At 44.5% G+C, this 27,450-nt stretch overlaps 4 protein-coding genes across 19 annotated transcripts in view; 2 read left to right on the top strand and 2 right to left on the bottom strand.

The window, feature by feature from the left end:
- Positions 1 to 586: 586 nt before the first annotated feature.
- Positions 587 to 10,613, bottom strand: LOC121600690. The gene is made up of 2 exons (XM_041929547.1): positions 7,637 to 10,613; positions 587 to 1,732 (listed from the first exon to the last, which is right to left on the bottom strand). Exons 1-2 carry the CDS (start codon positions 9,827 to 9,829, stop codon positions 1,019 to 1,021), a joined length of 2,907 nt encoding a protein of 968 aa, XP_041785481.1. The 5' UTR covers positions 9,830 to 10,613; the 3' UTR covers positions 587 to 1,018.
- LOC121600691 lies at positions 2,022 to 5,064 on the top strand. Its single transcript, XM_041929548.1, has 3 exons — positions 2,022 to 3,566; positions 3,632 to 4,026; positions 4,121 to 5,064. The coding sequence occupies exons 1-3, from the start codon at positions 2,323 to 2,325 to the stop codon at positions 4,924 to 4,926; spliced, it is 2,445 nt and encodes an 814-aa protein (XP_041785482.1). The 5' UTR covers positions 2,022 to 2,322; the 3' UTR covers positions 4,927 to 5,064.
- Positions 10,614 to 11,740: 1,127 nt separating the features above from the next.
- Positions 11,741 to 12,652, top strand: LOC121600692 (vacuolar protein-sorting-associated protein 25). Its single transcript, XM_041929549.1, has 2 exons — positions 11,741 to 11,962; positions 12,045 to 12,652. The coding sequence occupies exons 1-2, from the start codon at positions 11,913 to 11,915 to the stop codon at positions 12,514 to 12,516; spliced, it is 522 nt and encodes a 173-aa protein (XP_041785483.1). The 5' UTR covers positions 11,741 to 11,912; the 3' UTR covers positions 12,517 to 12,652.
- A 6,667-nt stretch (positions 12,653 to 19,319) lies between these two features.
- LOC121599672 (solute carrier family 12 member 4) overlaps positions 19,320 to 27,450 on the bottom strand; it is a 153,355-nt gene continuing 145,224 nt past the window's right edge. For 14 of the 16 annotated variants that reach the window (XM_041927668.1, XM_041927665.1, XM_041927667.1 and 11 more), the window contains 5 exons: positions 26,954 to 27,013; positions 25,130 to 25,261; positions 24,847 to 25,013; positions 24,594 to 24,733; positions 19,320 to 22,606 (listed from right to left, as the gene is read on the bottom strand). In XM_041927668.1, the coding sequence (XP_041783602.1) occupies positions 22,515 to 22,606; positions 24,594 to 24,733; positions 24,847 to 25,013; positions 25,130 to 25,261; positions 26,954 to 27,013 (591 nt within the window). In that variant the 3' untranslated portion in view covers positions 19,320 to 22,514. The remainder of the gene's footprint in view (positions 22,607 to 24,593; positions 24,734 to 24,846; positions 25,014 to 25,129; positions 25,262 to 26,953; positions 27,014 to 27,450) is intronic. The other 2 variants (XM_041927675.1, XM_041927669.1) reach the window with 1 other exon arrangement.

Genomic DNA, 27,450 nt, shown 5'->3' on the forward strand with positions numbered 1-27,450 from the left:
AAAACACAAACACACACACACACATAGAGGATTTTAATCTAATTTGGAAAAAAGGTTCGTGCCTAAACTGGGAAATTTTGGGATTTTTTAAAGTTAAGAAACTAATAATAAAGCGTCACTTTCCGGTCCACGATGGGCAAGTGTAATAATGGTGTTTTTGAGCTTCCTTTTCTGGGTTCTTTTTTCTTTTGTGCCTGCGTGTGTGTGTGTGTGTGTGCAACATTCGAGTGTCTTAAGCAAGGTTTAAATAATCGTTGTCTTTTGATAGCCGTTGAGCATTCACTAGGTTGCAGTTACGTCCCCCTCTCAGTGTCCCTTAAGTAGGGGGCTTAAGCAGGGAAGATTCGACAAAGATTCAGGATACCTGGGTCATGGGCGTGTGTGTGTGTGTGCGAGTGTGCGTATAATACTTAAAATAATCGTCATGTTCGTTCAAAAAATCTCCGTTTACACTCGACTGTTGCCGACGCAATGGCCATATGCATGATCCTGTGGTCACCTTTCCGATAACGAGTTGCTACGTAATATGATCGCCCCGCGGGCTGTTACTAATTCCCTTTTCGCTACTTTTGAATTGCTTATTTCTGGGGTCTTGGTTTTGGTGCTTACCGACTAAACATGAACATGATCGTAAAAACCTACTGTTTGTAACGAATAAAGAAGAGAAAACACATAAATTACTGCAGCTGCGCTCTAAGCTCCGCCGGCCCCTCATCGCTACTAATCGCGTGTGTAAAGAAACCCACACACAAAAGAAAGGAAAGAAAACAATTGGACAATACGGGCCCGTGTAAAAGAGAAGTGAATAGATATGTGAAGTAAGTAGCGCAAAGTACAAAATACAACGAACTAAAGAAATAAAGACACATTAAAACGTACTGGCTAGAGATTCGCGGAACGAACTGTTCGGAATGAAATCGTCCTCCTCTTCTCCGTCAAGGAGTCACGCGCGCTTGAGAACTGGGCAAACTTCCACGCTCTTCCTCCTCCTCCTCCTCCTCCTCCTCCTCCTCCTCATCTACAGCTTCCGGCACAGACGCTGCAGCGAGCGGCGACTCTGCCGGCTGCAGGCCATATTCGGCCGCCCGCGCTCCTCCTCTTTGGTGGGCGAGTTCGCGGCCAAATCAGCACACACCGTGTCCGGATGATACTCGCACAGACACTTGATGCAGAACCGGAACCCACAGAACGCGCCGCTACAGATGGCATAGTCGCACTTGGAGTCACGCACACCGAGCGTATCCTCCCCGCCAGCCGGATGCATCGCGGCAGTGGACGAGCAGTCCAGGCTCTTGGTAGCCCCACTGCTGCGCAACTTCATGCGCTGTTCGTTGCAGCTGCTGCTGGTGCTGGTGTTTGCGGGTGTTGTGTTGCTGCTGCTGCTGCTACTGTTGAACAGGTTCTTGCGTACCCGTTCCGGCGATGGTTCGCCATAATGGTTGTTGTTACGGTGTGTGGCGGTGATGGTATCGGTGGAAAGGTTCGACGATCGTACCGCTTCGATGGTGGAGGAATGAGTATTGTTACTGCCGCTGTGACGGTGCCCCGAAGCAGTGGTGGTCTCCGGATCAGGTAACGTGTAGGACTTTTCTAGCCGTGCTCCGACCGCACTGAACCGGGCGGAGGAGCGAGATTTGCTGGACTTGGAGGCCCGCGAGAGGATGATACGGCTCGGCTGCTCGCACCGTGGACAGGGTCGCAGCTGTTCCGATTGTTTTAGATGGGATGCAATCTAAAAGGGAGGGAAAGAGGAGAAACATTAATTTATTTTATATATTGAAGCGCATTTTTTATTAATTTTATTAGCTCATAGCAATTCAAATTTCGAAACATTAGAACAACAGCCCTTTGTAACGAGCTTTTTTTTAAAAATATCCCTTTTTGAATTTGAAAAATTTCCCTTTCCAACTACAGCTGTCAAAGCCGGGGATATTTGTTGCTGTATTGGTGTTAACGGTTGATCGTTATTTCTTCACATGGTTTTGAAGCTCAGTGTAACGAAATGCATCGTGCGTATTCCTTAAAATATGCTACAAATATTGTAAATATTTGAAAATGGTTAAAAATGCGTAAAAAATATAATAACGACCACGCGCTGCGTAATTTACACGTCCAGAACTCAATCCATACCCGATAAACGCACCGCCCGTTGCCGTCATTTTGAATCGCATTATCGTCGTGCTCGCAGCAAGCGTAGCATCGGTCGGTCCGCTTTATTTTTGTGTGTTGTTTGTGTCGGTCGGTTTGTCCAGGTTCGCTTTTTCATCGTTTTGTGCAAGTTAATACTGCAAAAGGGTGCAACAGTAAACAAAAAACGCGCCCATGGCGAAGGCACGCGAAATGTATCTGGCGCTGTGCCTGCTGGACGCAATCGAGGATGCGAACATAGAAGCCCTGCAGCTGGTGCTGGACAGGTACGGTGCGAGCCCAAACACAATCTTCCCGGAAAAGGGCGTCGCACCGATGCATCTGGTGATTGGCGCGGACGACGAGACGTTTGCGCTGCGGGCCACCTCGCTGATGCTGCAGCGAGGCGGCAGCGCTAACCTGCCAGCGGCCGAACAGATGCTCACGCCGCTCCACGTAGCGGCCAACCTCGGACGGGTCGCAATCGTGCGGCTGCTGCTAAGGGCGGGCGGAAATGTGGAGCTGCTGGACGAGGAAGACCGTACGCCGATCCAGCACGCCATCGATGGCGATCACTTCGAGGTGGTGCAGGTCATACAGAACCACGTCTTCGAGCAAAAGATCGACCGGAAGCGCAAACAGCTAATCAAGCAGCAGCAGGAACAACAACAAACCGTTCTGTCCCCCAGCATGCGGTTCAAGAAGAGTGTGGCCGGCTTTCTGCCACCGGTTTCCTCTACCCGGCTGCACCCAAACAGCGCACTGGCGGCCCTGGAGGAGTACAAGCTGACGCCGAACAAGATACACTACAACTTTGACGCCACCAGCCCGTACTACGTGAACATAACGCACCGACGGAAGGATCGGTTTAAAACGCTCTTCCCAACGGATGACGCTTCTGCTAATCGGGAAAACACTGCACCGACCGTTGATGATGAGTCGCTCGGGTGCGAACCAATCACTGTCCGAGATCGGCGACAGCAAACAGCGCTCGATAGTACCGAGGAACAAGGGGGAGGAGAAGAGGAGGTGGTGCATGAGGTGCCGAGCAGGACCAATTTGTTCGAACTGACGGAGCGCAATTTGAGGGATTTTACACGCGACAGTGAACCGACGGGCAGGCGAAGATCGTTCATCGAGTGCTGGCGTGAGAAGATTGCGGAACTGCGGGAGCGAACCCGCATTAGCCGACGGTTGGACGATATCGATCGGATACTGAACAGCTTCTCGGAAAGCACGGTGCTGGAATCGTTTATGGACGAGGTGGAGGAAACGTTTGTAACTGCCGCTGATGGGGAGGAGGTTGAGGAGGAGGAGGAACGGTTGAAAACGAGCGACGAAACTGTTGTTTCGGAAAGGGAAGAGTGTCCACTACCATCTCCGGAATTAATTGTACAGAATGTCCGGGAGGAAATAGTGCCTAGGGTTCAACCACAATTGTAAGTCGATGCGAAGATCATGCGAAGAGTGTTCAAAGTAATTGTGCATTTGTTTTTCTCTCTAGTATGGACATCGTACAATTAAGCGAAGAATACATCCACACGGACGACGAGGCGGGTGTGGTGTTTCGGGAAAAGCGGATGATCACCGCACCATCCACCATTCCCACCATTCAGGCAATGCCGGAAATAGCTGAGCCGGTTTTAAACGGCCCGGGAAACGGTCCACCATCAACAGCAAGACGGAATCCGTCGCTTACAAGCCTTTCTACAGCAGTCACGTTGCCACCGCTTGATTACGACACGGACGCGCTGCGCGCCGAGCTGACCACGTTCGGTGAACCACCCGGCCCGATAACGAATAGCACCAAAAAACTGTACTTAAGAAAGCTGGTTAAATTGCGGCGCCATCCAGAACGATTGGAGAACGGAAATGGAGCCAAAGCAAACCCTCAGCCAAGTAAGATTCCATATTTCGCTTTCGCGTGGAATTTAAAGGGAGCTTTAATAAAAATTCCTCTTTTCCAACACACACACACTTTTCCTTCCCACAGCTTTCTCCGTCGAGCTGGGCGCAACGGTCAGAAAGGAGGATGTGTTCGAGGCGATCCTAGACCATCAGAGTTTGGAGGACGAGATGGCTTCCGAATTCCAGTCCAGCTCCACCAGCAAAGTGGCGCGCAACTTGCGCGAGGGACACCTGAAGAAGAGCTTCGTCTATCTGCTGCTCGATCCGCGCGTCAGCGAAAATCTGTCCGCCCAGCGGGACCATCTAGCGGCACACGAGCTGTGGAAGCGCTTCCTCAGCGCCGTGTTTTACGTCGGAAAGGGTAAAAGCAGCCGCCCGTACTGCCATCTGTACGATGCGATTAAGCTGCACCACCAGCGGGAGAGCGCTGGCTGCGAAAACATGCGCCGGGAGCAAACGGGTGGGGCAGGTTTTACCGTCGAGGCGGAAGAAATCATCTTCCAATGCAGCGAAGCAAGCATGGCGGCGGCGGGAGGAAATAATCTGCGCAAGCGTTGCCAGTCCGGGAAGGGATCGGGACGCAAGCAGCAGGCAGTGGACAGTGCGAAGCTAAACCGCATCATCGACATTTGGGCCGCCGGCAAGGGCGTCGTGTGTCTGCACGTGTTCCACAACATCATGCCGGCCGAGGCGTACACGCGCGAGGCGGCCATTATCGATGCGTACGGTGTGCAGAACCTGACAAATCTGAAGCGAGGCGACTACTACGGCAAGTGTCTCTCGTGGCCGATGAAAAGGCGCAAGCAGCTCGGCATACTGCTGCTGTACAAGGCGTTGCTCATACACCTGGCGGAAGGCGAAACGCAGCTGCTGCCGAACGATCTCATTTGAAAGTTGAACGTGGGGGGAAGTGTGATAAATAATGCTTGCCAATTGTGATACGCACGCGCACACTGATGCTAAAACATTTACTCGATCCACCAAACGTGTTCCTTTTTATTCTTGTGTAAACCAATAAACTGTTTTAAATTATTATTATTATTTTTAACAAAGCCACTGGCGCTATTTGATTAATGCCAAAAACAGCGAATCGCGCTGCGTTACACGCATGTTGACGCATCGGCGTGTGCGAATTGTTTAATTTCCGAAGAAGAATTACGGTGCAAGAAGCACCACCGCACCACCACCTCATTACTAAATCAGTGCGTTCAGTGGCAACCCAACAAAAAAAAAAAAAAAAAAGAAGGAAAAGCGCGCCAGAACCGAACCCGCCCAAAACCTCGCAAGCAAGACCGATTTTGGCGTCCGCGGCCCCCTTACAGTGGTTGCTGTTACCAAATGTTTCTTCTTTCACCTTCTTCCCGTGCGTGCCATACGCACTTCTCGCGCCCCCGGGGGTTCAAAACAAATAAATTCACCCAAGCGAAACGGATCGCCGCAACCAGCAAAGAGAAGTGCGCCAAAAATCCGACGCCAAAAATCAAACGCCCAATCAGTACACCACCACCCCCCCGAACAACAACAACAGCAACAACAACGGCTCCTCCGCTCAGTAAATGTAAAAATCCTTCCCGGGGCCCGTGTGTTCCCGCCTGCTTTGGCGGGTTCATCGGGTTCTGCCGAATCCTCTCATCCGTGCACCGCTTCTTCCCTCGCGCTGCAGCAGAAGAGCACGCAAGCGGGAAGAGTTGAGCCGAGGGGGGAGCCGAGTGTGGGCAATTTTGTGGCGGGCTCGCACAGTAGGCGTATTTTGCCGAGACGCTTGCGAGGCGCGCAAAGAAGCGCGTCTATGTACATACAGTGTCAGCCGGCAAATGAGAAAGCACAGGGCACCACACGTACGTACACGCAACAAACTCCAGCACCAACCCACCGAGAAAACTACACAACCACCAAAGGGGGCGAAGTAAATAATTTATGGTACACGCGTGATTGTAAATGTGATTTTCTGTTCTTTTGGGGGTAGAAAGAAAACCCCCTCAGATCCAACAAGAAGCCCGCGACAAGACCGAGACGATTCTGGCGCGCAAATTTGCTCAACCGGCCCCGAGCGCGCTTTTGGGAAGCGGGAATCAGATAAGGCACACATAGCTTAGAGGGCGAGAAGAGGTGATTTTAGTTCAATTTCAGAACTAGAGTTGTCGTACTTTCATTTTAAGCCTTCGCAGCGTATCTATAAGATCTCAACGGACGTAGCAGCGCGCGCCCAATTCAGCAAGAGAGAGAGAGAGGGATCACACACGCACTGGTCCGAACTTAGATGACCGAATCGTTATCTCTTGGATAGGTTTTCCCCCGTAACGTTCTCTAAACACCTTTTACGGGTACATGTAAATATGATAGTGAGGGTGTTGAGGAACAATTAGCGGATATTATAGGATGTCCAGTGAAAAGGTAAATTGAGAATGGGTTAACAACATTCAGCAACAAATTAAATCTTTTGCGAACGGTTGGTCTCTAATGATCTATCGTGGGGCAATTATTAGCCTTTCTAATCACTTTGTTGTGATCTTTTGCGATTCGGGATTCAATTGATGTATTATTATTATTATTATTATTATTATTATTATAATTATTATTAATATTATAATTACTATTATAATAATTATTATTATTATTCCAACTGTTTAAAAAACCCTGTCAAACGCCTAAAGGTATGCAATACGACATCTTTTCGATAACTTTTTACTCCAAATAGAGCGGCCTTGCCATTCTTCCGCTAAAAATTAAAATACAATGTCATTCATTTCAGCAATTTTGAATGCAATTAATGATAATAATAATAATAATAATAATAATAATAATAATAATAATAGAATAATATACGTATGTATTAGTAATAATAATAATAAATTGTTAATAAATAAATAAATAAATAAATAAATAAATGAAAAATGGGTAATAACTCAACGTTTCTTTTGCAAAAATGTTCGTGTAGACTAGAAAAATAAAATTTAAATATCTTGTTCCAATGAGTATTAAACATCCGGTTAACAAGGCTTCAAATGTGCAACTACTTAACATTATACAATAAGCAGAACTCAAATTAAAGCGTCATGTTTTATACAATAGCACAGAAGTGATGTGTCTTTTTACACTTCAATACAAAATATGGCTTCAATAAATGCTTCATTTGAAATAAAGTATCATTTTGTAATATTTGCTATTTTACTATTATGGCAAATAAGCAAATTACCATTTAAGGTTTGCAATGAGTTTGCAAAGGCGCAATTTAAATTTCTAATTCACAATTTAAAAGTTGAATAGCACTTATAAATGGACCTCAACTGCAAAAGCTAGCACTAATATGACCTTAACAGATTGCTAATCATAAAATGAGGTTTTCTGGTTTTAATGGAATAAGAAAACCACTTACGAAGACCATGATTATTATAAATTAATTAAACAAAAATATGAGCAAATAGTAAGAGAAAAACAAGATTCTTAGAAGCAGCGACATGAATAAACAGATTTAGAAACCTCACGTAAATGGTTAAATACTGAACAAAAAAGATAATTATGGTGCAACAGATTTAGTTGAACCATTACCATCAGAAAGCATAATTTAAAGAATGTAAATGATGAATTGCTCAAAACTTACCTTCTGGTTTGTGACAAACTTGCGCATCGAGGGGCTAACCGGTGGCGACTGCGCGGCTACACTGGTCGATGCACGCGCCGCGAAGGACGACCGCCGGCGGCTCAGCTCCAGCCCGGAAACGTTCGCAAACGAACCATGCGCAAACGATGCGTTGCCCGCGCTCGCCTGACTATTATCGAGCGAGTTGCACACCTTAAACGGTAGCCGCTTTGGCACTGCGTTCGCGTCGGCGGCCGGAACTGGTGGCGGTACCGGAACGACAGCAGCATCCTCCACACTCCCCAGTCCGCCTACTGCATTGCTATCCTTGCCAAACGCTCCGCTCAGCAGCTCGGGCAGTGCGGTGCCCAGCTGGGAACAGCCGGCGTTCAGGCTCGACGCGAACGACCCATTCTCCCACCGACTGCCATGACAGTTTTCCTTGTGCTCCTCCTGCTGCTTGAGGAAGCGCTGCAGTCGCCTCCAGCTCTTCTTGTGGTTCTGGATGATCGCTTTCCAGCCGCGGGACACGCGCACCACCTGCACCAGGTCCGTATCGGCCAGGTAGTCGAGCAGCGTCTCGAGCGCGTCCGGATTGCGCATGCTCAGCTGGTGCAGTATGTTAATGTACTCGCAGCCACAGAAGCTGTACGGTTGGGCCGTTTTCAGGCGACCGTTGTGCGGTTGGGCGCCGTGCAGGCGGCGCGTCGCCTTCGGCGAAACGGAGGCACGTGCGCTGTGGCGCGAGGAAAGCGAGCGCACGCTCCGGGCAGGGCTGGATGCGCACGAGGACGCCGATCCGCCGTTCGTACCGAGCCGTTTAAGCTTGCGGCCGGACTTGGTCACCGAGGGTGGCGTTTTCGGTAGCGGCAGCTTGCCGGGCAGGAAGGCCGCCGCCTTGATCGGCGATTCCTCCAGGATGGAGTTGAGGGTCGGTGCGTAGGAAAAGTTGGACGCGTGCCGCACCAGGTAGTCGTCGGTCGCGAACGGACCCTCGGCGGCCGGTGCCATCAGTTCCGGGTCGATCAGGTTCGCCTTGGACGGCGTCAGGCTGAAGTCATCGAACGAGGGTACGGTGGTGACGGTTTGCTCCAGCTGCCGCGACGGCTCGCCCAGTATCGGTGCGTCGAGCAGGGCGGCCAGATCGAGCGGTGGCAGCACGGCGTCCGCCACCGCCGGCTGGGGATGGATTTCAGCGAGCACGCGCTGCTCCTTCCGCTTTTCCGGCGTGTGCTCGAGCGCGCGGATCGCATTTTGCCGCAGCAGCGGCCGCGCTGCGTTCGGCTGCATTTTGCTCGGGCTGAAGCTTTGGAACTTGCGGAACGTTCGCTTCTCGCCGAGGGGCGGGTTGCGCCCTGCGGCCGCCCCCACCTGCAGAAACGTTGGCTGCGAGCTGGCCGTTTTCGGCGTGCTGGAGCGCATCAGATCCTCGATGCCGCGGTCCTGGTGCTTGCGGCGCTTCACGTTGAGGATGGGCGAAATGTCCTCCAGCCGGCGGCAGTCCGCATCGAGCGAGTCGTTCAGATCGCGCGGATGGTTCTCGTCCGCCGGCAGCGCCACGCCGTCCCCGTCGGAGTAGAGCTTCTCGCGGAAGGTGGAGTGTTTGCGCTTGAGCGAACCGCCCCGCGCTTTGTGCGGCGTGAGCTGGCTGCTCGGCTGGCTGGCGGAGCGGTTCCCGGTGCGGAGCGGCGTTTCCGGCAGCTCGAACGAAACCGACCGGGACAGCCCGGGCAGCCGTTCCGGGGTGGACGGTGCAAGAAAGGAGGACGAGCAGCTGCCGCCGGACCCGTCGTAATCGAACGCGATCGGTCGCCGGATGCGCTTCGCCCGGTCCGTGCTTTTCGGCGTGGTCAGATGAATGTTCGACAGCAGCACCATGCTGGCGGCCGTCTTGGGCGTGAGGTTGATCGCACCCGTCGGACCGCCGCCGCCGCCCGTATCGTTCATGCTGCAGTCGAGCTCGCCGGCCTCGTCGATCGTGGCCAGCGTTACGGACGAGATGCCGTGGCGCGAGGACAGATTAAACGTGTTGTTCGGCGTGGTGGCCTGGTAGGACGTGTAGCCACTGTCCTGGCCGAACGATTGGGCACCGTCCGGCGGCAGCCCGTCCGCTGCCGATGGTCCGAGGTCTTGCACCCATTTCACCGCCGCCACCGGGGGAAAGGATGGCCGCAACGCCGACTGCTGCTGCTGCTGCTGCTGAACTTCTTCCATCCGACTCACGGACAGGATGCTTGCTGAAGAAAGGCGCCCTTTTTGGACAAATGCGCTTGCACCCCCCTGTGTGTGTGTGTGCTGGGAAAACGCAGCGCCCTAACGTTCCTTTTTGCCTGCTTCTTTCTTCGCTGGCCTATCTCTTTCCCTTTTCTTCTTCCACGCCAGCTGCGATGTTGTTACGCTTTCCCCGTTGCATACGAAACGGACGAATGCACACACTCACTCACACATTGCTGCACATACACCATACATACACCACACACACGCGCGCGCTACACCATTTCGAACGCACACTCACACAACACAACACACGACGTACTAGGTGGTAGCGTAAAGGGACGGGAGTTAAAGCCTCTTTACGGACATTTTCGGAGAGTCTTTTACTGTTTCTGCATTTATTGCTCAAGAGTTTCACACGCTAGACGAATTTCACTTCAGAAGGACACACAAATTTACGCACATTTCCATACACAAAGGCGCGCGCGCGCGCGCGTACCGATACACCACAAACACAGTCCTGGAAAGATGCGCAACTCCCGTGGTTAAGCCCGCAGATGCCAAAGGGAGTTTAGCACTCTTCCCTTAGAACCCGGGGCAGCATTCTTCGCAGCGCGGCAGAACCTTTTAGAGCGGCACGAACCGTGGAAGGAAAGTTCCGCCTGGCGAATGTCGACCCAAAGACAAGCGGGACTCCACAAATTGTGCCTTCGCTCTGCTTCCCGTTGTTTTTGCGTGTGTATGCGCGAGCGTTATGTTCAACGGCTCGAGGCAGAAAGCGAACCTATAGTGGTGTTGGTACGGGCAGGGCGAACAGGGCCCGTACAACAAGTGCGAGTGGTTTTGACGTTCAAGCATCGCTGCATCTCGCTCATTTTCGAGGTGTGTTTGTTCTCGCTCATAAGCGTTGTGTCATGCCATCTCTTTCACGCACGTGGACGCGTTATTAAACGTTAAAAATTCGTTTAAGTGAGGTGAATTAAAAGTGCTCATGTATGAATAATGTTTTGTATGAAAATCAATAGAAGATGGGTGTATGGATTGAAAGTGAGAGAGAAGAGAGAAAATAAAGGAAAGCGACAAAATATTGGGATATGCGTGAATTGAGAAGAAAGAGAAGAGATTATGGAAAGTAAAGAGAGAGACAGAATGTGTTAGAGGGAAGAGTCAGACGTATGCTTCGATTGAAAGGAAGGAAACACATGCTTGGATCGAAAATTAGAGATGAGAGAGCGAGAGAAAGAGAGTGGGAGAGAGAGAGAGAGAGAGAAAAAAAAAGACAGAGAGACAGAGAGACAGGGAAACAAACGAGCATGCCTTCCTTCATCCTCGTCTAGCTCCCTGTGCGGTCCTGCACGTTTAGCTGCGGATCGGTGCGGAGAGTACTCAAGCACCTTGTTAGCGGCTGCTGTCTAAAATGTTTGGTAGCCTGACTTGCAGCATAGCTCGGCAAGGTGATCCGGCCTCTATTGATGTTAATATGGGACACGTTGAAATGAAGGAACCCGTGGGGTCAATGAGGGGAAGTTGGAAGTGGAATGGTGGTGTGTATTTATATTTTTGGTCATTTAGTTTTGTCCACCAGCACAATCGCACACCAACTTGAATTCTCAAAAATCCTCAAAACGCCTTTCAAAAACGGTCGCTAGCGAGGGAAAATTGCACCGATTTGGAGCGTTGATGTGTTTAAACGCGCTGGTTCAGCGGTCGTAACTGACCGTTGCAAATTGAAACGCAACATTGAAGGTTTTGTGCTTCGTAAGACTATTTTTTTTAACAAGAACTAGCGTTGTATGCCTTTCAATCATTTTATACATATTTTATAGCTTATTTTTAATGAAAATGGACAAGATTTCATTGAACTTGTGCCATACAAAATGATTGCGTTCCTTGGGCACCATCTGTCACAGCAGCTGTCAGTGGGCTCCTCCGCGGCTGCGGCGGCGAGATGTAAACAAACAACAAACGATCGTTCGTTTGCTTTCCCTTTTAGTTTTAGTTTCGCGCACGGAACAGAAACAACCCTCGCCTGTTCGGAAAGGCCCGGCCACGACCACCACCACCACCACCAACGGCAGACCGAATGGGTGCATTCCAGTGGCCATGGGAGTATTCGTTTCCACCATTTTTCACGTAAGAACACCATTCGCCCCCTACAAAGAAGAGCTCAATCTGTTCAAACTCCCCGTGTCTTTCTTCTTCGACCCGCCTTCAGAGTGCAAGTGCACGCCAAAACGAAGGAACAGCAGCTGGCCACCTGGAAGGAGCTGGTGCTAAACTATCAAAGGCATGAGCGCCAAGCGCTGCTAAACATTGCCGAAGACGCGCCCCCGTTCGTGAACAGGGAGCTTGCCCGCAAACTGTCGCCCGAGGCCCGGCTCTGGGTGATGGAGGAGCTGGCCAGGACGGGCCATGCCGCGACCGCCGACAAGCGCAAACAGCAGTGGGAAGTGTACTGGCACACGCTGGACGAGTGGAGCACCATCCTGTACGATTGGGCCGTGGCCAGCGGCACCACGAACACGGTCTGCACGCTGTACGAGCTGGTGGCGGGCGATAATACGGTCGGCGAAGAGTTTCACGGGCTGGACGAGGGCGTGCTGAGAAAGGCGCTGAAGCTGCTGGAGGGACGGGGAAAGTGTGAGCTGATAGCGTTCGACGACAATGAGGGGGTGAAGTTTTTCTAACACCTGTAACACGATGTGAGTCGGGAAATACACGCTGGAAGGATGAGGAACTGGTCGGATGTTGACGTTTAAACCAAAAAAAAAAAAAAAAAGGAAACGACCACACAAATCAAATTCCAAATTTTATTAATCTTCATTCCCGTTTTTGTTTTGTTCGGTAGATGTTGTTGCGCACTTTCGAACCGTTCTGGCTGCTGCGACCAACACCGTCCCCGCTTCCGCCCCCTGCTTACCACTTCCTTTCTTCACGGTATCCTGATAAGTTGAGCTCGATATCGGTTCTGCCTTTCGATGACCGAATGGGGGTAGGGTGGGGGGATGAGGGGAACGGAGTGGCGCTTTTCTTCTCTTCCTGTGGCCTCACGGTGGAGGTGGTTCTCGAGCCTTTTCCCGATGTTAACCAAACATTAGTCTACTTCATTTTCCACTTTCGCTTATGCCAAAGATACTCCGTCACTGTTTCTGACCATTCTTCGCATTTTTCCTTAGATAAAGGGTTGCGTTTTTTGTTTGTTTGTTGTTTTTTGTTGGTACGATACGAGTTATAGCTATGTGGGTTTTTGGTTTGTTTCTTTATTTTTTTAAATGATTTGCATTTTGCAACACCGATTCTAGTAAACTGGTTTGTTTGTTTTGTTTTGTTTTCTTCTTGACGAGAAATGCATCTGTTTGTGTGTGTGTGTATATGGTGTTATATTGAGTTTTGTCATTTACTTCTTTTTTTTACTAACTCCATTTTTAACTTCTGTGTTGTTCCATTTGCGTTGCGGCCTGTTTGTTACTTTCTTCTACAATTTTTATACTGTTTACTTGTTTTTTTTTGTGTGTTTTTTCCCCGGTAAACAGTTCTACAAAGAATGAAGGAGATCTTGTTCGTGTTTCTCTGTGTTGCGTTTGCGCCCGCACTGCATCTTGTTCAAGGTTTGAATGTGCCGTGTTCTAACTTTAGAAAAAAAAAACAACGTACACGCAAGTAGAAATAGATTGTTATCGTGTGACACTACTACGCACGACTAATTTACTGTTATAACTGTTTGTTTGTTTGTTTGTTTGTTTGTTTTTTGTTCATATTATCTTTTTCCAAGTACTATTTCTATAGTTTTTGCTTGTTTTGTTGTGCTTTTCTGCCTCTTCCATTTATTCGGTTACTCCATTCGCAGCCACTCCAATGACAACAATGATTGCATACGACAAAAGACTGATTTGTTTTATGTTTCTTTTTTTTTCACTTTCTTTTGTATAGTTACAAAATCACACAGAAAGAATGGGGGGCTTTTGGATTGGGTTTTTCTTCTTCTCCTTGTTTGTGTCCTTGTGTTTGTGTTAAACATTTTATGCTAGAATCAACGCAAACAGAAAAATTCATTTCTTACATAACCGACCGTATGCAAACCGGTAAGTTGGATTTTTTTTTGGTTGGGTTATTTCGAGTTTTACTTCCATTTCCGTGTTTGCCGTTTCCGTGCCGTACTAAAAAGACGCAACGGAAAATAGAATATAGTTTCTCAGTAGTGGTGGTGGTGGTGGTATTGGTGAAGTTTGTGGTGATAGTAATAGCTTAGCCCTTCCCTATCGATGGGAGCCGCCTACCCGTGGCACACGCGGGCCATCCGTTATCTTCGTAATAGTTGTAGTAGAAAAAATAAAATCTGCACAGCATTTCCCAATAAATATATCAAATCAATCAGTGTACATCTCAATCGATACAATTACTTCATTATACATTATTCATAACAACAACAAAGTGCATGGCTAGGCTAGGCGTATTATTCGTATTATTAGTTAAATAATTATATCTCTGTTCATATATGCTACGCATTGATTCTGCTTCGCTTTCCCCTTTTTTTCACCAGCTTCCGGGAACCGGCAACAAGGTGTCAAACTCATCTTATGAGTAGTGAGGGGAAGGGAAGGGAGAGAGAGTGGGGAGAGTTTTTCGCGCGGAAGTTTTTTTTTTCTGCTGGAACTATTCCTTGTTTGTTTTTGTTTTAAATATAATAATTTCCTATCCACTTTTCAAGTTAGACTCGATGATAATAACAATTATACAACTACGCATGAAGTCTGGTGTGTGAGTTTATTTTTTGTATCGTTACTGAAGGTCTTCGCTTTGCATTTTAGCTCAGGTTTGGTTTCCATGTTTTTTTGATTACCGGTTTCTTTAATTTAATTTAAAGAACTGAATACGCTACTAATCGCTTGGTGATGGTGAAAAAAAAACTAAGACAAAAAGAGCAAAACGAAACGTTACAAAGCGGACAAATAAAGGAGAAAAGAAAAGGTAAAACAAATGTCCATCCATTTCAAATGGGATTTCTCGCTTCAATTTTCGTGTTTTGCGATATGGGCGCTGTTTGGCAATATGGGGGCCGATACTGCTTTCTGCTACTGTAGCTGCACGCGACTACACCCTACACACCGGTCAGCTACTGGTCTTACCTAGGTGCAACTAGAACGGTACTCTTGCTGCTCTAACATTGAGATGTAAGTAGAAAGAACGCGCTACTAGACACCGCGTTGGTTTGCTGTTTGTTGCGCCCCTCTAACATTGTGATTGTACAGCCAACAATGTACTTTTGTAGCTCGTTCGCATCGAGAAGGAAATAAGTTGCTGCTCTTCTACCTCTTCTACCAGAAGCGTCTGTGTTCCAAATTGGCGAAATGTTTTGTTTTGTTGTTTAGAAAAGCATTGTTTCGTGAAATGAGTCGCAGAAACCGAGTTACAAAATCGGCAGTGATTTGGCCACAACATTCACTACTATAAGTGCGGGGTGAGGGGATAAGAAGGAGGCAGAAATAGAAAACAAAATAGGAAAGAAACGAAAAAAGTAAAAAATTTAAATGAAAAAAAAAACGAACAAGAAAGTTATAAAGCTTAGATAGAAAAACTTAAAAGTAAAGTGAAAAACATAAAAGAATGTGTATGCAACACAAAGCATACGAGAAAATTGCAATACGAACAAGCATTTCACAAAACCACTAGCGAAGAAAGTATCATTCAATGGACACTCCCTTTTGTATTGCCGGGGAGGTGGGGAAGGCGGGACGGACGCTATCCGTCCCACGATTTGAACATCGAACTCTTTGCTCCGTTTCTAATTGTGTTTCAGGGCGCGTACACGCTTTGTCGGCATTATTTTTCCTTCGCATCGTTCTCTCTTTCTCTCGTTCTTTGTATCTTTCAATACGCGTTGTTCGCTGTCGCTTGCCTTTTCTTACTTTGGTTTGTTCTGATGTTTTGTTCGGTATGCTCAACATCTGTCGGCGCGCGTTCTAAAACCTACTACTATAATTTGACTTTATCATTTTCACGATTTTCTTTTGTTGTTTTGTTGTCGTTTTGTGTCTGTGTGTGCTCTAAGGAGAGAGTGCAAGTTAGTTTCGGCCATGTATAATTAGCGGATTCGCTTCCTTTCGGTATGTTTTTTTTACTCTTATAGGGTTTTCCAGGGGTTCTCATTGTTGTGGGACACTTCCTAGACTCTTTCCTATTGGAAGTGACACTTCATATGTTGGAAATTCGACTCTATGGCACCCTTTTTGAACAAGCTCGTTGCAAATTCCCATTGCATTTGTCCAACAAGGGTGCTAGAGAGTCCAATTCCCATTAGAATAGGTTCATTTCATGTAAGAAAGAGTCTATAAAGTTTCCCACAGCTATGAGAACTCCTGGAAAACCCTGTATGTTCGCCTTTAACGTTTGTTTTGGTAAGAGCGGTAATTGCTAGCACTACTACTTGCTTAATATCAGCCCATCGATGTTGCTTAATATTAGCTAAGCATGGACTCGCCTGCGCCAGAAGACTGCACTTTCCCTTTTGTCCACCTGTTTCTTTTGATTCATTTCTTCTCTCTTCCCTTTTCTCTTTCCTCGTCTTTGTTCATTAAATCATTGTGTTTCTTTTGTTTCGCTTCTTCTTCTTCTTCTTCTTTCTTTCTTTCTTTCTTCTTCTTCTTTTTTCTTCTTCTAGTTTACGTGCTTTTGCATTCGCATCGGTCAACGTTTTAACTATGAGTTATTGCTTTAAGAGATTTCGTACAGTTTCTTATGTTGTAGTTTTTATTTGTTGTGTTTTTCTATGTCATATTTTTTCGAGTGTTAGTTTGTGTGTATGTGTTTGTTTGTTCGGGAAAAAGAGTTTATTGTTTCGCTCGTTTCGCTGACTCGAAATGAAATAAAAAGGTTGGTGTTAAACGCTGATTAGTACCGGGGCAACATATAGCTTCAACCCCAAATTTGTCAGCAAAAATGCCATAAAATGCTGTTCCGCTGCTGCCAATCAAAAGTTCACACCTTCCCACCTGTGATAGATGGGCAAGCAATAGATGGGCGAGAGGCGGGTTGCTCCTTCACTTTCGTCATATAGTTGATACAGTTGGTGGTTAAAAGTCGGGGCTCCTGTGTGTGTGCCTTTTATGTAGGTTGGCCTCCGTTTTTTGGGTTTCAATTGCAAACTTGGATAAGGATTGTATGTGTGTGTTTGTGTGGAGTTTTGGTTTTGTCTCATTTCATTATAAAAACGGGAGTTAAAGAGATAGAGCGAGATAGAGCGCTTTTTGCTTCGAGTAATTGTTAAATGTGGTTAGATAGAAGGGATGGTAGGATAAATAGTTGCGAATGGCACGTCAATCGTCCCCGTTCGTCGGCCACGGCCATTTGTTCGGCTCTTGTGGGGGTTTTTCGTTACAAATAGTCAAGAAAAAACATACGATACAATTCGCAAAATCGAGTGTAATATACTCTCGAGAGGGTGACATGTGTTTGCATGTGAGGAGGAAATGGGTTAATGGAATGTGTTGTAGATTTAGCCCAAAGTTTCCACCTTCATCTTTTGTATGTGTGTGTAATTGTCGTGTTTGTAGCGTACCTGTTTGTGTTTGTTTGTTTGTTTAATTTTCTACTTTGTTTGATTCATATTTTCTTCTCTGTTTGCATCTTTCTTCGAACATCTCTAGCCTCATTGGGTAAGTGGGTTTGCTGAAATGGATAGACTCTAGACACATTAACCTATATGTATATATATATGTATATGTATGTATAATATTAAATAGCACTTCTTCGCCACACACTCCAACCAATCTACACGATCGATTGTTATTAGTTTTTTTTCTGTTTTGTTTTGTGTGTTTTCTTTACCACTCTTCACTCTAGGCTACCGCGTTTCTTACCTTTTTATGTGTGAATTTTGCGTTACTCTCCACTTTTCCTTTCCATTTCCTGTTCTGCAACTCGTGGCTCTCGGCTCTCCGCTCTAGACTTTATAATTTGATTTAAATGGTTTTGTTCTTTTGTTTCACAGTAAATGAGCTATAAACTGTTCCATCCAGCACGTACGTGGCGGGTCGTGATAGGCTTGCCGTTTCGGGGTTAAGAAATTAGCTGCTGCTTCCTTGTTTCCTTTCCAATCAAACTAAGAGAAAAAAAGGTGTTTGATCTTCCGTTGGGAGCAACGCTTTCTTCTTGCTCTTAAAACGTTTCTTCAAGCGGATTTCCTTCAAACCCTTCAACAACACTCCACTCGGCCAGCACGTTTGCACGGTAGGAATAGTTTGGGGTTTTTTTTTTGTTAGTTTTTTTTTTGTTGTTGTTCGTCCCTCCCTCTCTTTTGCCAGTTTCTCGTTTTGTTAAGCAGTCTCTTGCTTATCTTTTCTACTATACACTTTTGTTTCTTCGTGATTGCCTGTTCGGGGATATTATGTTCCATACATCCGGTCGTGCAGCGAACAGACGGCGCTGCGACGACACGATCGTTTCTGTACGTTTGTGACTGTATGTGTGACTGTAGAGAAAGAGTGAGAGAGAGAGAGGGTAAAATTTACTACTACCTGGGCTAGTATTAATGTAAACAGTTACAATTATCTAAAAAAAACGGGAGCAATGTTTTTCTGTGTATGCTTTGCTTTCGTTAAGTTTTGTTCTGATTTTCCATTAACCATTTTGCGTGTTTGAGTTTTGTTTTTGGCTCCCTAACGCACAACATTATTACTTCTCGTTACTAGGGGGGGGTTTTCTTACTTCTTACATATTAGATAAAGGTCATTTTCGTCGCTTGCCCATTACAGTCCATTTTCACCTTACCGAACCATTCGTTTTTCTTTGCCATTTCCAATTTCCCAAGGAATGTCCTTGGTAATTCGAATTTTCCTCTATCCATCTCTCTCTCAAACACACACTCTCTCGCTCACTTGACTCACTTTACCCTCCTACATCGCTCTCCTGCTCCGAAAATGAACCTATGCAATAAAATTATGTTAATTTCATGAGTGTGTCCTTGCCCTTCCTTGTCACACTATCGCACGATCGTTACAATCGCACAACAGTGCGGGAAGAGGTTTTTTTTTGTTTGTTTAAATTTAGTTTTAGAAGTAATCAATTTCATAGAATTACAATCTACTACGGTACAGGCTACTGGGGGGAAATTGTATAGTTTTGTCATTTTGGCATAACCAACGAATAGAAAAACCGATTTACTTAAAAGAGATTATAAAAATAAAACAAATTTGATGAAAAAAGAAACAAACGAGAAAAAGACAAAAATGAAATTAAAAAGACAATAGAGAAATGATAAAAGCACAAAAGAACGTTAAAATCGATGGAGAAAAAAGAAAACAAAGTAAAACAAACACAAATCAAATGAAAAAAAAATGCTAATAAGAATAAAATGAATGAATCGAAAAGAAAAGTTTAAACCCGTTTGCTTGTACCGTTTCAATTTTGCTACTGCTATCCATTAATCACTTCTAATAGTTGTTATCTTAATGCTTAATTACGGTACGTTCTTTTGTTTGTTTGAGTTGTTTTGTTTGTTTGACCATTTCGCTTCTGCTGCAGCCATCAGCCATCACCAGCAAGCAAGTGTCCTAGAGATCGTACAATCTATGCATATGCTCGTTATGGTGTGTGAGTGGGTATATGAAGGATAAAGAAGTTTTCAGCTTTTGTATATTATTGTTGTTCTGCTGTTGTTGTTCTTGAATGTTCCAGTTTCGCCGGACTGGATTCCGACTGGATCGATGCCCAACGGCGATGACTTACAGCTACATGCGTTACTGTTTATATCATTATAAGTATGCTTTCTTTTTTGTTTGTTTTGTTTTGTTTTGTTTGTAATATATTCGCAAAACGTGGTAAATGTTAAGTGTTGAATTTTGTTGCCCACTAAGCCCACCGCACATTTGACATTTGTTTGTTTGTTTGTTCAGCATGGTGGGAGATTTGGCTGTTTTTCTTTCTTCTCCTTTACGCTTTCGCTTCGTTTTGTGTTCTCTTCCTTCCACAACACACACACATAACACGTACGCGTACTTGTCCATGTTTCTTTGTTTTTTTTTTTATATACCTACTTCCATAATGTATGGCATATATGTACGTAATAAACGGAGACACAAAAATTCAACATAAAAACACAGTCTTAAATATGTTAATATCATTTCTTTGTTTGTTTTGTTGTTATTGTTTAGTAAATGTCGCGTTCGAAGGGCTCCACATGTACTCATCGATCGACCGTTTTGTAGTTTCTTTTCCCCTTTTTGTGTTACGCCTGGTGTGCTGTGAGCTTCAATGCTTTATACTTTTATATTGTGTTTACGGTGTTGCGTGTTACGTCATGTGTCTACTTGCTAATAAATCTATGGTACGCAAAAGACTGCATTATATCGTGTTTTTGTTTTGTTTTTTTTTTCTTCGTTTCAGCTTTGCCAATGAAGGTAAGTGAAGGTTCGTTCGTTGGTTGAACGGTAGTAGTAGACTTGGTTGTATTCATTTTACTTGTTTGCTTTGCTTTTTTTTTCTCTCTCAGTACTATTCGTTCTGTAAATGTGTGTTTGTGTGTATGTGCGAGTTTGTTGTTGTTTTGTTGTAACGTGGGTTTGTTATAGTAGGCCGAGGAATTTTGGTATGTCATTCACTCACCGATTAAATCCGTTTTGTTTTATTTATTTTTTAATATAAGCTTCATTTGTCCATTTGCTACAGTAAAGAAATAGATATTGAAATAGATAAATAAATGAATACAAAAATAATAGTAACACGGAAAACAAAAATAAAAAAACACTCACTTACCTGAGAAGTAAACTACTAAAATATACATTTCTTTCGTATAAAACAAAGAAAAACAAAAGCACAACCCGTTTCACAATCGATAAACCGCTCCGATTACTGCGATCAAGTGAAAGTAAATCTATAACTCATTCAGTGATAAAAAACAACAAAAAAGAAAACAAAACAAACGTAAAAATAAAAGCTAAAAAATCGAACAAATTACTTAGTGTTTAGTAAAGCAGACAACTAAACGGCGCAACGAAAGCACAAGTACACTGGGACGGAAAACAAGCGAATCAATAGGCTGGCATCCGCTGGTTGGTGTGGAGGGAGACATTTAGTCAACACCTGCACGGGTTTACCTAATTCGCCTTGTTTCGTTTGCATCTTCGCTTTTCCGCCAGTTTTTGTTTTTTGTTTGTTTGTTGGCAAAGTCTTTCTGTTTTGGTATCGAGTTTTGGAAATATTAGCTCTGCGTATTTAGTTGTGTGTGTGTGTTGTGTTGTGTTACGGTGTATTTCGTACTTCTTTTTTTGCACTGCTCTTCTTTGTTTTTCCTCCCTTCTTTATATCATTCATTCAAATACTTTTGTTTTCCATTTCCGCGCGTTGCGTTCGGTTCGAGTTGTTAACAGACTATAGGCACGTAAGAGTTCTACTATACTGTAACAGTTTGGGGGTTTTTTTTTGTGTTTATCTTGTTCCGGGGGGAGTGGGATACACACAGAAACAACGCAACGCATCACATTCTCATCACTGTCTATTGCTTGTGTGGGAAATTTAAACTGACCAGTTGTCTCCAGTTGTAAGTGTGTGTGTGTGTGTGACGAGAGCGCTTTCGTCATCCCCATCCTCTCCCGCGCAGAGCTTAATAACAGTTAAATGTTTTGTTTGAACTTATCACATCGAATTTACCGGGTTCGGGGAAGTCAGGCATGGGATGCAATTGGATGCCTTGTCATGTAATGCAATGAAGGGCCCTTTTTAGTGTGTGTGTGTGTGTTACCTAGAGGAGTTTGTACTTTGTACCGGCCACAGCACATCCGTTTTCCAACTGTATTCGTATTCGACAGATTCGGTAAACGATCGAGCTATCGATACGCCAGTGCCTTTTTGTGTGTGTGCTTTTAAGGGGATGGGAAATGATTGGAGCTAATTGGAAAATAAAACATAAATACTTTAAGGAATAACAAATAGTTGGGAATCTCTATGGGCTTTCTGTCCACGTACGATTTCGGTGGTTTTGAATGCGACGATGCTCTCGTGATTAAACTAGCAAATTCAACGTACACAACACAAACACCGACGATCGGGGTTCCTTTCAGCCTATCGGCATTAACTAGACCAAAACACACACACACACATTTTCGTATCCCCCTTCCATAACACTCCCCATCCCCTCGCCCAGCACTAAACACCAGTAGTGTAAAAAGATAGAGCCGTTCCAATGGCACAAAACCCGAACCGCACACGACACTTAATAACGCCTTAACATACTACGGGTATTCTTCTATTCGAAAAGCTAGCCTTACTTGTGGGCGATCTCCCAGACACCCATTGATTTGATCGAGCTTGTTTTTCTCTTCCTTGTTTTTGGTTTCGGTTTCGAGAGCTGCTTCCATTACGTTGTGTATGTATGTGTGTTTGTTTGTGTATGTTGGTACATTCGCGTGTTCATTAGGAAATGGGAAGAAGGGCGTTTACATTCTTACAGCTAAAATACGATGGCCTCGATGGATGAGTTCGTAATATCGGTTACGCATGCCCGCCCTCCCCCCCCACGAAACGTGTCCTTGCGGAAAGCGGGCTGGAAAACTGGACGAAGCGTTTGCTGCCCGTTGCTGTTGTTGTTGTTGTTGTTGTTGGCGAGATGTGTGTGTGTCACTCACACACACACACACACACACTCACCCGTACATACGATCAGTGTGGTTTTGTCGGCAGGCGCGATAGCGATTTAAGAGTAGATCGTGATGACTTCCCGTCCGCCGCCTCGCACCATCAGCACACGCTCGAGACCTTCGGTAAGAACCTCCAGGAATTCCATATCTGTGGTTTGAGGTGCCATGAGTTAAGGATGGATACGATTTTGAAAGTTTGGAGTATATTGGAATTTAAATGGAAATGTAGAAGTTGGTTCGTTGATAGTCGTGGTTAGCAAAGAAGTTTATCAGTCTTTTTTTTGTTTCGTTTCACTGCTTTAAGAGCATGTCATAAACATTGTCATTCACCGCGTGCAAGATGTTGTTCCACATCAATGAGATATTTCATTTCTATCATGATAATTTTGAATCTATTCAGCATGATTTTCAACACGACTCAAGCTGGATTGAGTTTGACGGTTGTTTGTTATGTGTTGAAAATCATGTGTTGAAACTGAAATTTCATTTTGAAGCAAATACCCCATTTGACAGCTGTTGAAAAACATCTTGAAAGCGGTGAATAACAATGTTTACATGCAAAACTGACATGAAAAACCCTGTATTGTGTTTCGAAGATATATAAGATTTTTTTCCGAAAAAAATTTCCAATGTTAACAACATTTCTCATGGTTTGCAAGATGTTTATCAACATATATTTCATATTGTATTGACATCAAAATACAGTTTTAGTTCTTACACATGATTTTCAACACACCACATGGAACTGTCAAACTCAATCCAAATTGAGAAGTGTGGAAAATGCGAAAAAACTAAAATATTATTCTGATGCAAGTACAACACTTCACGGCTGTTGAAAAACATCTCGCAAGTAATGAAAAAATGTTGTAGACATTGGAAATTGACACGGAAAACCCTGTGTTTTGGCACAGACACGGGAGCCCTGTCAGTTGGATCGTGTTTAACTAAACGCGAAGTTTATTCGTTAAGTTTAGAGCTTTCGGGCACGATCGATTAGTTTATAAGAATAGGTTGATTCCGTGAAATAAAATCTCTTTAAAATGTGTGATACGAGAAACAACACTCGGTAATTATTAAAAGCTAGAAAAATTGTTAAAAGCTTAAAAACGGCACAAGTAAATAGCCTGAAGATCATTAGGTAGAACTAAAAAGGTTCGTCTGTATACAACCAATCAATAAGTTTTAGTAATTTTATAGAGGGTTTTCCAAGTCACTTTCGAATATAAACATTGTTATTCACTGCATCCAAGATGTTTTATAATAGCTGTCAAATGGTTTATTCGTTTTAAAATGAAATTTTAGTTTCAACCAGTGTTGCGAACGGTGATAATCGTCGACATAAAATTTTACAAAATGATACTTTTTGAAGCATCGCATTCTAGATCCACGCATTCATTCGACAATAACGGAAAAAAATATCATTTGACACGATGAAATTTTGCTGCTACAATAATATGACTTTTTGATTTTGCCGTACCTCAAGTGAACTAGATCTTCATCAAAAATGGGTCCTTTTTGGTGTTTTCGTGTGCATTTCTATACTCCTGTAAGAGAACACCATTTTCCTGGTTGACTGAGTGAAAACATCAAGTGGTCTAATGGCTAAGTATCGATAAATGCACGATTAAGCAAATCTGGCGTCTCATGAAAAATGTCAAATGACATTAATTCTACATTTTTTGCAATCATGTCATCGCAAAAGCATTGATTGTTATTGCACAAATGATTGTCGCTTTTGGAAAGTCGTGTCATGGTAACCATGAATATCATGATCAAAAAATTATTTTGACACCCGCTTACTGCGAATATCATAAAAAAAGTTGACAATTGTTTCAACACATAACAAAGAACTGTCAATCTCAAGCCAGCTTGAGTCGGGTTGAAAATCATGCTGAAGAAATTCAAAATTATTGTGATGGAAATGAAATATCAGATTGATGTGGATTAACATGTTGCACGGGTGGTATAACAATGTTAACATTCGAAAGTGACTTGGAAAACCTTGTAATGGCATGTCAACGGTCTAAAGTAGCATGGTTTCGTGAACAATAATAGTTGACGTAGCACGTCCAATTAATGGAGATTTGAGGGAAAATAACAAAACTCGAAATAACAAATTTGCTTAAAAAGGATACAGTTGCTTTCCCGCTCCATGTACGTTTCCTTCGGTGGGCCGGGCAGATTGAGTATGACCAGTTGAGCATCGTGCGATTTGTTCACTATAACCTCGTTCAGTTTCACAGCCGTGTGCATCCGTCTGACGTTGCCCTCGTCCCTGTTGTGTGTGTGGTAGAACCAAGAAGAGGAAAAAAACCCCGAAAAGTCCCGGTGAGCCTTTTTGGTATGTAACGAGTTTTTTAAGCCCTACGCGGCCCTGCCGTCACTTACGGTTTGAAGGCAGACTTTACGTCGTCCGCCACCTTCGCTGCATCGCCGCCGGCCTTCTTATCCTTGACGGGCGAGACGGACACATTGTTGGCCAGCTTTTCGGCACCGGCCGCTTCCTTGTCGCTATCGGTGGCTTCTTTGGTGTCCTTGTCCTTTTCGGATTCAGTCTGGCAGAAGGGCGTAGAGGACAGCAAAAAAAAAGAAGGGGGTTTGGTTAGCCCGCTGGTTAGGGAAGCCTGAAAAAAGGGGTAAAAGCGCCGTAAAATTGTTGCACCAGCTTTACCTCATTCTTTTCCTCCCGGTCGGCTTCCTCGCTTCCGGCCTCTTTGTTCTCGGATGGATCAGCGAACCGAACCTTGGACGCGGTCTTGGTATTGTTGTCATTGTGATGATGATGGTCAACGATGGCTTGTACCTAAAATACCCGGCGTTGTTTTGTTCCGCAGGAGAAAGGAAGGAAGAGATTATGCCGACCCAGATAGGGGAGAGAAAAAGAGAACCAGTTGTCAAGTATTAGTGGCTTGTGGTGGAAATTTGTAAAGTCAGAGAGAAGAAAACAAGACGCTTCAATAGAAAATAACCAAACTTAACAGCCTCTCTAAACCACAGATCGTTTGTTAACATCGTTTTGTGTTGTAGGCACCATGTTTTGCTGCATCAATCACGTGCATGTGGATGGCGCTATTACCGGCTTACAAAACCCAACACAGATTAGAACCGGTTAGTCAAACAAAACGATCGACAGTTTAGAAAGTGGACAGTTTGCAACAATAAAATTAGCACGATAAACAACGAACGAACAGCAAAATTGGAGGGGTGAAAATTTGCATACAAAACGCACAAAATGCACACGCGGACACACCGACACGCACACTCATAAAATCGTAGCTCTATCAACGTGCTAGCAAGAATTAGCAACAGATTTATGTGCTGACGATGATCAATATTTGCGCCAAGCTATAATCATCACAGAAGATGAAGGGAAATAATTGATGATGATGATGCGGATGGCGCCCTTTTTTCTAGAGCATTTCATGAGTGCATGTGCGTGTGAATTTGCGTGTGGGCATGAGCGGTCGCGGGCATGATATGGTATGTTATACAGGGTTTCCCACGATTTATTGGTCAGTTCCCATGATTTTTTGGTGCGTTCCCACGATTTTTTGGTCGTATCCCATAGATTTTTGGTTCGTTCCCATAATTTATTGGTATTTTCCGATTGGATATCAATACAATTGGACCAAAAAATTCTGCGAAACGACCGAAAAATCGTGGGAACGCACCAACAAAATATGGGAACCCACCAAAAATTGATGGGAACCCACCAAAAATTGATGGGAACCGACCAATAAATCGTGGGAAACCCTGTAATGCACATCAAGTATGAATGGAGTGATTACTGTGCTAAATGAGTTGATGGTAATTTTGAATTTGTACATCTATGCCCCATTGGAAATGAAAATATGTTGATTTTTTAATGAAAGAAAAAAACAACAATTTCTTATTGACGGCTAATGGATGGATTCCGATTCGAATGGTAAACAGAAAACTGATTTGATTCATTTGTTCCAACTAACTAACTCAATCGGAAAATGGACCGAGCAAGCAGAACAAACATGCTTTATTCAGAGCGCGATCCTTTTGGTAGATGAGATGACGAGGATATGAGATGAAAGTGAAAAAAGGCTATATTAAATAGACATTGAATGTTGCTGCGTGAAGCGTTGAAAAGATCTCATAATATGATATTGTACATGAGAATAATTGCTAGTGAGAATGAAATAAAAAAAATATGCTAGAATGCTTTGCTGAATAAGAGCTAAATGTGAAAAATGAACAGCAGAAGGCAATAAATGATTTCAAACAGTGCAAAAGAAAACGAAACTGTCGAAGAAAACAAACAATTAAACAACACGGGAAAGTTCTAGTTCTAGCCGGTAACAACAATAACAGTGGAGGGAAACAGAACAACTGCAGCAAGATAACAGCAATCAGGGTCAGTGAACCGAAAAAAAAGGTGAACTAAATAGAATATAAAATGGATAGACAAAAAAAAAACAACAACACTATCGCTATTCGTCATCTGCATCACGCTCATCGTCATTACCAGCGGTGTTCGATCCTCTCCGTTAGCGGTGGCCTGAGTGAACTCCACCATGTTATCCACCTTTGGGGTTTTTTTTTTGTAAATCATTGTTTAGATGCACGCAAGAGTGTGAGTGTAAGGGATGGTTGTGGTTTGTTTGTACAGTTTAAAGGGGGTTTGTTTGTTTGTTTGAGTGTTTGGTTGTGATCAGACATCGGGACGGGTGTCGAATCGATTACGTTGGTTATCGTTTGGTGGGGCAGAGCGTTTTTCGAACGAAGCGAGACCCGAATCGTACGGTGTGTAAAGATAAATGTTTCAATTTTTGGTTAAAGGTGGTTGCGTGGTTTTTAGTCGATCGAAGGGTAGATATAAGAAAGAGAGAAGAAAAAGAGGTTTGTTTAGTTTGAGTTTTTCCTGCACATTTACGCACATTTTGCGGGGGGTTTGGGTAGCAGACGCATGCAGTAGGGCGAGCTCGTTTTAATCTTTACTTATTGCAGGTAAATTGCCCACAT

Source organism: Anopheles merus, chromosome 3L, assembly GCF_017562075.2.
Source record: "Anopheles merus strain MAF chromosome 3L, AmerM5.1, whole genome shotgun sequence".
Taxonomy (NCBI): domain Eukaryota; kingdom Metazoa; phylum Arthropoda; class Insecta; order Diptera; family Culicidae; genus Anopheles; species Anopheles merus.

Excerpts from the sequence above, each read along its gene's own strand:
- LOC121600691 (XM_041929548.1), top strand. The coding sequence starts at position 2,323 with ATGGCGAAGGCACGCGAAATGTATCTGGCGCTGTGCCTGCTGGACGCA. Across the intron at positions 3,567-3,631 it reads CCTAGGGTTCAACCACAATT|TATGGACATCGTACAATTAA; the intron begins GTAAGTCGATGC and ends TTTTCTCTCTAG. Across the intron at positions 4,027-4,120 it reads CAAAGCAAACCCTCAGCCAA|CTTTCTCCGTCGAGCTGGGC; the intron begins GTAAGATTCCAT and ends TCCTTCCCACAG.
- LOC121600690 (XM_041929547.1), bottom strand. The coding sequence starts at position 9,829 with ATGGAAGAAGTTCAGCAGCAGCAGCAGCAGCAGTCGGCGTTGCGGCCA. Across the intron at positions 1,733-7,636 it reads AGTTTGTCACAAACCAGAAG|ATTGCATCCCATCTAAAACA; the intron begins GTAAGTTTTGAG and ends CCTCCCTTTTAG.
- LOC121600692 (XM_041929549.1), top strand. The coding sequence starts at position 11,913 with ATGGGTGCATTCCAGTGGCCATGGGAGTATTCGTTTCCACCATTTTTC. Across the intron at positions 11,963-12,044 it reads TCGTTTCCACCATTTTTCAC|AGTGCAAGTGCACGCCAAAA; the intron begins GTAAGAACACCA and ends ACCCGCCTTCAG.